The 10,314-nt window shown below is 38.1% G+C and overlaps 3 protein-coding genes and 1 long non-coding RNA gene across 6 annotated transcripts; 2 read left to right on the forward strand and 2 right to left on the reverse strand.

Annotated features, from left to right (window-relative positions):
• Positions 1-640: 640 nt before the first annotated feature.
• Pldn (Pallidin) lies at positions 641-2,465 on the reverse strand. The gene is made up of 5 exons (XM_068286057.1): positions 2,349-2,465; positions 2,072-2,287; positions 1,449-1,533; positions 879-965; positions 641-790 (listed from the first exon to the last, which is right to left on the reverse strand). Exons 1-5 carry the CDS (start codon positions 2,372-2,374, stop codon positions 689-691), a joined length of 516 nt encoding a protein of 171 aa, XP_068142158.1. The 5' UTR covers positions 2,375-2,465; the 3' UTR covers positions 641-688.
• Positions 2,464-4,127, forward strand: LOC137573956 (uncharacterized). Of its 2 annotated transcripts, XR_011031935.1 has the most exons (3): positions 2,464-2,884; positions 3,129-3,222; positions 3,289-4,127. It is a non-coding gene; the product is annotated as an uncharacterized lncRNA (long non-coding RNA). The 2 variants fall into 2 exon arrangements; XR_011031934.1 differs by having other exon boundaries at positions 2,464-3,222.
• Positions 4,128-4,446: 319 nt separating this feature from the next.
• On the reverse strand, positions 4,447-7,446 carry Dph1 (diphthamide biosynthesis 1). Of its 2 annotated transcripts, none has more exons than XM_068286058.1 (3): positions 7,335-7,446; positions 5,425-6,242; positions 4,447-5,357 (listed from the first exon to the last, which is right to left on the reverse strand). In XM_068286058.1, exons 2-3 carry the CDS (start codon positions 6,211-6,213, stop codon positions 4,758-4,760), a joined length of 1,389 nt encoding a protein of 462 aa, XP_068142159.1. In that variant the 5' UTR covers positions 6,214-6,242; positions 7,335-7,446; the 3' UTR covers positions 4,447-4,757. The 2 variants fall into 2 exon arrangements, with proteins under 2 accessions (XP_068142159.1, XP_068142160.1); XM_068286059.1 differs by lacking the exon at positions 7,335-7,446 and adding an exon at positions 6,757-6,962.
• Positions 7,447-8,061: 615 nt separating this feature from the next.
• Positions 8,062-10,299, forward strand: Dnai2 (dynein, axonemal, intermediate chain 2). The gene is made up of 6 exons (XM_068286131.1): positions 8,062-8,486; positions 8,551-9,357; positions 9,423-9,601; positions 9,666-9,903; positions 9,962-10,181; positions 10,250-10,299. The coding sequence occupies exons 1-6, from the start codon at positions 8,223-8,225 to the stop codon at positions 10,297-10,299; spliced, it is 1,758 nt and encodes a 585-aa protein (XP_068142232.1). The 5' UTR covers positions 8,062-8,222.
• The last annotated feature ends 15 nt before the right edge of the window (positions 10,300-10,314 follow it).

The following is a 10,314-nucleotide window of genomic DNA, read 5'->3' on the forward strand; positions in this document are numbered from 1 at the left end:
ACATATATATTGTTCTACCACTTGAGTCGCTGCTGCTGCTGCATGCTGAATTAATTTTAAAGTTTTAATCAAGAAATTGTATTGTAAACGTGCTTTAATTTCTTTCCTTTTTTTATTGTGTAGTTGTATGTAGTAGTTAATTAGGCCTTGGCAACAAATCATCTACCGCAATCTCATGCCTCGACCACACACATCTACATACGCACATTCATAAGCATATTGACAATCCATTCAAACATAAAAAAGGATGACCTTTACGCATGCCTTACGAAGAACATGAATTTCATTTGCGCTGTGAATGTTTATCTGCTATCTTTTTCACGCACACACACACACACACACTCGCTCTTATACACTATTTAATTAATTGTATATTTAAAATATGTTATGGATTATTATACATTATATATTATTATGTATACGTATTGTAGTTTAAGTATTGGCTACTTTAATTAGATTGGACTCTTCATCTAGCTAAATTTTCAACTGCAGCTACAAAATCTCCAAAAGTATTTACTTAATTATACAACGAATGGTTATTGTTAAACAAGAAAAACCCACAAATACAAAAGAAACATGAAAAAGACATAAGAAATAGTAATTTTTACCTACATCTAGTAGTTAATTTGTAATTATACCGTCAATGTAACCTAGGTTTCTTCCATTTTTTTTTTGCTCCGTGTGGCGACTATTGCCCTTGGGTCCCAATAAGTGACTCCTCGTGCTGTTGCTTTTCCAGTTTGCGTTGATAATCGCGCTGCTTGCACGCTGCCACATTGGCGGCTCGTTTCTGTAATCGGAGAATACAATACAATGTTAATAAAAATAATGGTTCATATTCTTGGTTATCTCAATTGTAAATGACAATATTCAATTACCTTTAAGTCTTTTGTGCGCTGGTAAACATTTTGCATTTCCTTTTTGATGCGCGTCAATTTTTCTTTGTATCGTTTCACATCGTTCATCTAAGTTGACGAAAAATTTTAATCGGTTGTGTACATTTACCTTAATATACTTCGTGTATTTAAATAACTATGTACATATGTATATACATGATGATTAGAGAGTATACATATATGTATATGTGTATGTACAACAATTGTTCGTTTTGTCAATTACTTTGTTGCTTTATTTGCCCAAAACGGTGAGATTAGATTATTTAGTTATATAGCCTAATTTGATTAGAAGTACCTCTTCAAGTGCATGCTTGTAGTTTCAAATTTTGAAATATATTCATTTAAATAATCTGAGAAGCACAATTTGATGGTAACTTAGTTATATGCTTGTTTTTATTTTCAAAATTGAGTCTAAGCTGCATTGCACTCTAAATATTTAGTTTCGGTTGCTAAATCATTTCGTAGTAGATATGCAATGTTGGCTTACAAATTGACCAGATTGTTTTTGTTGAATTTTGGGGATATATTGTGACACTAACTTCATTTACTTACCATATCATTCAGTTTGGCCACCTCACTGCAATCTAGTTTGTATTTCTCCTTGGACAAGTCAATGTAGATTTTGTTTTGCCTTCCACTGGGTAATTTCCATAACAGAGATAATTAAATTGGTGTTTATCAAAAATCCATGTATGTATGTACAGTGACAACAATTAACTTCCGAATTCTGAAATTTCTTAAATACCCTCAGCTTTGCGAATCTGTAACTTTTCAAATTTTAACCGATTTTCGAAAGTATTTTCTCATTTTAATTCTTTTGAACTTGATTTTGGTAATCTTCTTAGGAGAAACAATAATTCAAATTAATTAAACCTGAATTTCATGAAGGTCTAATTTCGTCCATCTTTGGAGTATTTGATGTCTTGATATTCATATTTATATTTATGTCTTTACATTCAAGTTAGAATGTCTTTATATTCAAGTTAGAATCATCATGATTATTTTCAAAAATCATCTTGAAATTAATTTTTCCATATTTTCAAGAGTTTGAAGCAATTCTAAAGTATGCTAAATTCCAATGTGTGGAAAGTTTTTAGCTACCACTGTACATAAACAGACTAACATACATATGTATGTATGTACATACATATATATTTACATATTTATTTACTTACATCAACTCCTTGAGCTGGCCACGTACACGATCCAGCGGAGGTTCAGCTATTGCTAGGATACCAGCCGAGAGTTGGGAACTGGCGCCGGCAATATTAGTTGATAGTGTTGTTGTTGCTGTTTGTGGGTTGAGTGGAGTCTTGACAAGATGTGGATGCTGTTCTTGTTGGGTTTCCATTTCTCTTTCGCCATCACTGATATTGAGTTCATTGATTATGCTGCAAAAATATTATAATTTGAATGGCAACAATAATTAACTTGTTTAATTTCTTGTTTTACCTGTTTAAATTGCTGCTTTTTAACATAATAAGATAAGAAATGTTTAGCAAATTGTCAACTAAAAACGAAACAACAGCTGATTGGATACAGGGCTGAATAAAAGCTCCAAGCAGGGGAACCAGTTCCACTTGTATTAACTCAATGATCGAATTTAAACGATCTCAAGAAAACTTTTTTAGTCGTACTATTATTCAATATACATAATTTTTAATCCTCATATTAGGTATTATTACGGAGGTTTGAAAGTGTTTCACTAGAATTCCTCATGCAATTATACGCAGCATTTTCAATTAGCCTTCCCCACCCCTGGTTAAGGTTCTATTGCAGCTGATTTGCGATATTAACAACAAATATGTACATATGTATGTATATAAAAAATAAAAAAAATCCCATATAAATAAAATGCACTGCGCTGTTGTGCTAACATTTTTCTTTTTTTTTGGGTTGAGTCCTTGTGATTTCGCACAGCTGTTCAAATTTTGTTGCTTTATTCGCGTAGCTGCGTGTTAAAGGGGGACTCCCATTTTTGCATAGCCGTGAGCAAGTTTTCAGTTTCTAAAAAGTCAACACTTATGATTCAATTAATTGAAAATTAAAGCAAATGCAATGAATATTGAGTTTCAAGTCGTTTGCCATTTCTCTAGTCCCTATTAACAAAGCAAATCAAGGCTTTGGCGTATTTATCATATTTCAATAAATACATATGTATATATGTACATAGTTGATCGGAAGAATGGGGAATACATACATATGTATATACATATATTAATTTTATTACAGCTTACAGTTTGCGCTCTTAGGGAGAATTCCTATCCCTTTACGGACAATGCGAAAAGTATCTACATGGACGAAAACGGAAAAATCCAAATTTAATGTAAGACAGAAAATATAAAATTATTATTCTCATTATTTATTACATTTATATTTCCATTACTTCCAGGCTATCAAATCAAAATCCCCGGAAACTGGAGATAGAAAACTGTGATGCGTTTGATTTAAAGATCGATGAATAATAGACTGATTCAATTAAAATATCTATATGCAAGAATTAAGCAAACTCTATGCTTATGTATGTACATCTTTCTTCGAGATAAACGTATTTTCCCCGATATTACCTAGTCGTATGTTCGGGACTTTCTACCTACTTTCTAAGTACCCTCCCCCTAATTACCCTGCCCATATTCGATACGGTGCCATATGGCAAGCAGATAGCCAGGTTTACCAAGAAAACACTTTTCGCTGCAATCACCGCCATTTTTTCCAAGGTCAAAGTCATTAGGAAAACGCAGACGTAAGATAAAATTATCTCCGATATGCGCCTACCTGCGACAGTATAAAAGTCCAAGCACAAACTCAAAACGGCCTGCACTACAAGCGATGCGCTCTAACCGACCACATCATTTCCCTCTCAGTGGTCCTGATGATCGACCGGGCAACGCCAAACTAATCTGGATGGATCTTGGATGGATGGACGGCAGCTGCTCGGTTCTCGCTTTAACCGCTTGTAGTATCAGCCAACTTAAGTTAAATTTTGTACATTTTTTAGTTAAATCCTAGCACTAAGTTCAAATTGTACATAGTCATCTAGATTATAGTTAGCCAATTGTACATAGAAACCTTCAAGGAATTCAATTCAATTCAATTGTACATATAAAATCATACCTAGCAACAATTTTAACTCAATTGTATATACAACATATAGCCAACTGTATAGTCAAAATGTATATTTTAAATATACGTGATAAACATTGCAATAAAATTTAATTTACCTAATACAAATTCGTAACTTATTTGTGGTTTAACTTTGTCATCTAAATGGGGAGGGAAACATTTGGGGTTTTCTAGTAACTGGGCCTAAGCAAAAATTTGATTTCAAAACTTGGAGCGAAAACTTTTTTCCAAAATTTAGATTTATCCGGCAACTTGGAAGTAATATTTTGTAGCTATAATCGTTCTTAGTAATTTCACACAATCTGTCTTTTGACTTGAGTATTTTTATACGATTTTCAAATTTAATCTTATAATTTTGTTGTATTAATCAGATTTCTAAATACTCCGTCTCCCTCGCTTGAGCAATATGAAATAAGCAGGTTAAGTATTTTAAGTTTTTCAACATTTTAGTGTAATGTTTTCAAATTTGTATCATTATGTGTTGTTGTAGTTTGTATAACAATTGCAAATGATTCTAAATACTAAAAGAATATAACTAAACTAATGAAAGACATTTACAGAGTTGAGTTATCATTTTTGTTTTGCCCGGGTTGAACACAAAGTGTAGTTGGTCCTTAACATATAATCAGGGATATGAATCGGGGAGATATAACTTAAAAACCGACAAAAATTTGTACTAACTAAATTAGTATGCAATTAATTACATTGGCGCAAGTCATCCTTAATCATCATTTAGCTTTATCCCTTTTTAAAGTCTAGCAAATCGGCCAAAGCGGCCGCCTTGCCACTATCATCTTTTTCCAGTTCGGCACGAGTGCATCGACCGCAACAATCAGCGGAAGGTCGATTCTCACATTCTCCTATTGCCGGGGGCTTAAAATTAGGCGTCCAAGGTCCCAAGCTGCCATTGGCATAGAAATCCATGGGATAGGCATTGGTGCGTGGCGACGAATTATCGGGTGTCCATTCGACATCGCCCAAAACTACGGACAGCTCATACGGATTGAGCAGAGGCTGCGTAAACGCTGATCCCCAATCGATCGATAAGCGGGGGCATGCAATTTGAACAAAGGCATCGATGTCACCGAAAAGAGCCAATTTTTGGGGAAATATTTCTGACAGTAAAATTGTAGTAGTCTCAATGCCCTTGGCCTGCAAACGCTTCTCCAAAAACCGAAGCACCCGTGAGCTGCCCTGACGACCAAGTGTGCCCAGAATAATGCCAATGCGCTTTGCCTTCTTGGCACGCTGTATTGCTGACAAACGGAGACTTTGCATGGCAGCATGGTCATATTGTTCCACCGTGAATTTCTTCTCATATGGATCGTATTTATAGGCCTGCAATTTTGGTTAGGAATTTGGTTTTGACCGCATTTCATTTATTTGAATTGTAGTGTTTACTCACCTTCAATAGAGGGTTGGCTATCATGGCCGATTCGAGATGAAAACGTCCATCACCTAGATAGATAATCATTTGTGTTGTCTCCGGCAACTGGGGTGACGTGCATCCTAATATTTCACCAGGACTCAAGGGTTTTGCTTGGGGCACAATAACATCATAGCCGGCTGCCTTAAGCTCTGTGGACGCCGACTGCAGAGTGGTTACGAATTGTATGGTACTAACAAGAGCTATCTGACCAACTTCCGGCTTAAAATTTAGCTTAACTGAATCCAGAAAGTGCAACGGATCAATTTTGATGTCCACAAATATATATAGAACCTTAATGCCGCATGTCTGATCCACTGGTATCAGACAACTGTGACCATAATGCACCAATAGCTCGGCTCCCAATGCCTGGGCCGTGTAATCATCGACGCAACAGGCGCCATATGTGACATCACCCATAATTACGGTATCGGCGCTGGTGAAACGCTCAATGATATCGCTTATAATCATGGAATACATTAGCAAACCTTCCGGCATCTGCAGAGCCACACGTTTCGCTTTCATTTCCCGTATCCGCCATATGGTCTTATGCAGTTCAAAGTTATAATTCGCGGGCAGACGATCGATGGCTCGTTGCAGTACGGGATCATCTAGCAGCTCCTGTGGTATACGATTAATCCGAGCCTTTGGTTTGAATACCTTTTTGGGTCTGGCTCTGATAACAACCACTTCATTGTTATTGTTATTATTGTGAGTCTCGCTGCTGCTGAGCTGCTCAGGATTAGTGTGTTGGATCACGTCCAACATAATGCTTAGTACGTTTAAAAGATCAAGACCTGCAAAATCCAAAAAATATATCTAAATTAGCTTAAGTAAGTTTTCCGACATAAATTTCAAACGGACTTCCTGTCAGTTTTATAAACAAGTTTCACAATGGGGATGGAATTACCTGAAGGTGCCCTATATTAATATGATACAATCAAAACTAGAACAAATATTGTTTACTTTTAATTCAAGGAAAACGATGTTGCATGGGAAAAGCGATAGACAATGCTTGAAACTTGTCAGGCCATAAATTGAACTCAACTTGGCCATAAACAGAACGAATATCCAATTTGGACTACGTGACTGCAAACATGCAAATGCGCAACGATAAAACACAAAAAAAAAGGACAGGCCCCCAAAATTAGTTAACCAGTCTCGAATCACAAGCAAGCCGGAAAGCAAAAACCCAACCCAAAAGTGGTTATAATTAGCAACAAAAACAAAAGGTAAAATCCAAAATGACTCAACCTCTGAATGCTGCCATCTCACCTTCACTTTAATTCACTTCACTTTACTACAACTTACTTCACACACACAAAGCACTGCAACAACTTTCGAATTTGCCCAAGGTTCTTTACTGTGTTTTTTCGCTTTTTTAATTTATTTCCTGCGATTGCCAAGAATTTATTTAAAACAAAGAATCTTCAGGTGCACTCAGACTCCGGTTTATTTCTAATTTCGACTCGACGTTATCAGCTTGAACTGTCTGCTTGCTTCAGGGGTTGCACTACAATTGGTCTTGTTTCGATTTGGTCAGTGAACTTGTGTGTTTGTGTTGTTGCGCGCCATTGATAGCCGCCTCTGAGTCACGTAGGCATCAGCAGCAGCCAAACAGTGTACAACAAGGACAAATCTTTTGGGGTGGATGGTGTATTAAATGGCCAAGTGAAGGTCCCTTCAGGAAACTGATTTGACTCATTGAAATGAACTTATCGCACACTCGCACACACACACAGAATCACACACACATTTTGTTTGTTTATAACTTTTGTAAGTAATAATATTCCACTGCGTATGTTGCTTGTTGGCATGTGTAATTTTTAATTCCATTTGTTTTAGTATCACAGGTGTTTTGTCAATTTTGTCCGAGAAACATACTTTACCTTAAGCACTTTTCGTGAAATTAAAACTTTTAACTGTTATTAACTTTTTTTTATAAATAAAAACATGCGGCTACAACAGGCACATTTGTAATCCTAAGGGTGCGAGTAATAGTCCTAAGGGTGCGAGTAATAGTCCTAAGGGTGCGATTAATAGTCCTAAGGGTGCGAGTAATAGTCCTGAGGGTGCGAGTAATAGTCCTAAGGGTGCCATTTCAGTATTTGCTCATTGGCGCCATTTCAGTATTTGCTCATTAGCGCCGTCCAAAAATCTGCTCGCTGGCGCCATTTTACTACCTGCTCGCTAGCGCCATCCCAGTATTTTCTCATTAGCGCCGTTTTAGTCCTAAGGGTGCGAGTAATAGTCCTAAGGGTCCGAGTAATAGTCCTAATGGTGCGAGTAATAGTGCTAAGCGGCTAATTTGAAAACAAATGAAACGTTTCGAATGCAACGAGGAGTATCTATTTCTTATCGGATTTTGATGAACAATATCTCATTCGACGGGAAATTCAGTATCGATCGTAGATCAAGTGTAGTTATACTTTAGTATGAATTAGTAACGGACTATTTTAAGTATTAATGCAAATAAATAAATAAATCCTTTAAATCACCAATAAATTGTAACTAAAACTACATCATCATTTAAAATGATCTTTTTAGATCAAATCCTATACCAGGATCACAAAACAAATGCCATTTGTATGATAAGCTTTTGAAATAAACAAAAAGTTTCATTGATTTTCTGCATCGGCGCGTTGTGCGTAATATGGTTTCCTTGTGATTTATTGATCAAACTGCAAACAAACAAAAATAACTGCCATGAGTGCAGATTGTCGCATAAGGAAATAGAATTAAAATTGCTTTAATTTTGAATTAACCCAAAAAAGAAAATGGAATTTATATTTAAAAAAGAACGAAGGTCCTTTGGGGCTCGAGTCCATTTTGAAGATAAGGATGAAGTGGTCTTTAGTGAGAATTCCAATCCTGAACTGGTTAAAAGTTTCATTCTCAAGAATCCTGTGGACCGCGTTACACAATATGCGGGCCAGACATCTCTCAGTGTGGCCAACACGGAGCGAGCCACCTACAAGAGCACTGGAATAACTCACAATGAGGGCGGATGGCCCAAGGACATTAATATGCATGATCCTGAGGTAAGTTTTAGTCGAAAGAGAGATTAAATTGGCAATAATTACAGCCTATCTCTTGCCACATTAGCAAACGGTGCGGTATAAGCGGAAGATCGAAAAGGACGACAATTATATCACACAAGTGATGAATCTAACTAAACCCATGGAACACTATATACATCAAAATAATGCTGTCAATATCTATGAGAATTACTTTGAGAATCTTGATCCGGCTCCATTGCCCGAGCCGTGCAAGTCACGCACTGTGAACGTTTACCGTGATCCCAATCCGATCAAAGTGCCCGTAAAGCATTTGTCCTGGTCACCTGATGGTGGGATCAAAATGGCCGTTAGCCATTGTGACATGAAATTCCAGGGGGATAAGACGGGACAAAAGTGCAACTCGTACATCTGGGAGGTGGAGAATCCAAATGAACCGTTCCTGACACTAGAGCCTAAGGTTCCCTGCGTGTGTCTCGAGTACAACCAAAAGGATCCAACCAGCTTGGTTAGTGGCATGTATAATGGTCAGGTGGCAGCCTGGGACACGCGCCACGGCAAGCATCCGGTCATGATAAGCGAACGGGAGGTGTGCCATCGCGATCCGGTCAACTCGGTATTGTGGAACAACTCCAAAAGCGGCACCGAATTCTTCTCGGGCGGTTCCGATGGCCAGGTATTGTGGTGGGACACACGAAAGCTTACAGAGCCACTCGACCGGCTGCTAATGGATCCGGTTAAGAGTGATGAGCAGGATTTGTCACGCTCCTACGGCATCTCGGTCTTAGAGTATGAGACGACGATACCGACGAGATTCATGGCGGGCACCGAAATGGGCATGCTGTTCTCATGCAATCGCAAGGGTAAAACACCAACGGAGAAGATCCAAATACGGGTGGGTTATGTGGTGCATTTAGTTCCCTTTTAACCTTGTCTAGTCTATCTTATCCCATTAATTAGATGATGTGCCATTTGGGACCAGTTTATGCAATCACCCGGAATCCAGCTTTTGTCAAGAATTTTCTCACCGTTGGCGATTGGTGTGCTCGCATTTGGTCTGAGGATTGTCGAGAAAGTTCTATAATTTGGACCAAAAGTAGCAGTTCCATGTTAACTGACGGAGCCTGGAGCTATACCAAGTAAAATGGACTTCGCCCATAATTTGTACGGACAAAGAGAAACAAATCTTGGTTTATTTTATAGGGTCTCTCAGTTCTTTATCACTCGTATGGACGGAGTCCTGGACACCTGGGATCTCTTACAGCAGCAGAACGAACCCGTTCTAACGGTCAAGGTGTGCGATGAGCCGTTATATTGCGTGCGTACCAATGAGAATGGCAAATTTGTTAGCTGTGGCAGCAAATTGGGTGCCACATTTCTCATCGAAGTATCCGATAATATGATAATGTCGGCCAAAAATGATAAGCCTTTGCTGACAGCTGTAAGGATTCGAATCCATTCTATCCTTTAGGTTTATTATAAATGCGTGCCACTTTCAGATGTTTGAGCGTGAGAACCGTCGTGAAAAGATCTTGGAGGCCAAATCACGTGAAAGCAAGCTAAAGGTGAAAGCCAATCATGGTCAGGAACCAAACGACATAACCATGCTAAATGGCAAAGTCAATATGGCACCGTTCGTCGGAGCCTGCGAGCAGGCGGCAAGTGAATATTTTGCAGCTGTGGAGCAGGAACGACTCCGTCGTCTGCCCGGTGGCAAGCGTAGGTGAACGTTTAAACTGATTCCATTACCAAATGGCCATTTAACATTTTGTGTTTTCTCGTTGCAGAGGATGCGGAGGAGGTTGACGTCTCAGAGGCGGATAGTGCAAAGCTATAGGAAACGAATCCCGTT

The sequence above is a fragment of the Drosophila tropicalis genome, unplaced genomic scaffold (assembly GCF_018151085.1).
Source record: "Drosophila tropicalis isolate 14030-0801.00 unplaced genomic scaffold, ASM1815108v1 contig_443, whole genome shotgun sequence".
Classification (NCBI taxonomy): Eukaryota; Metazoa; Arthropoda; class Insecta; order Diptera; family Drosophilidae; genus Drosophila; species Drosophila tropicalis.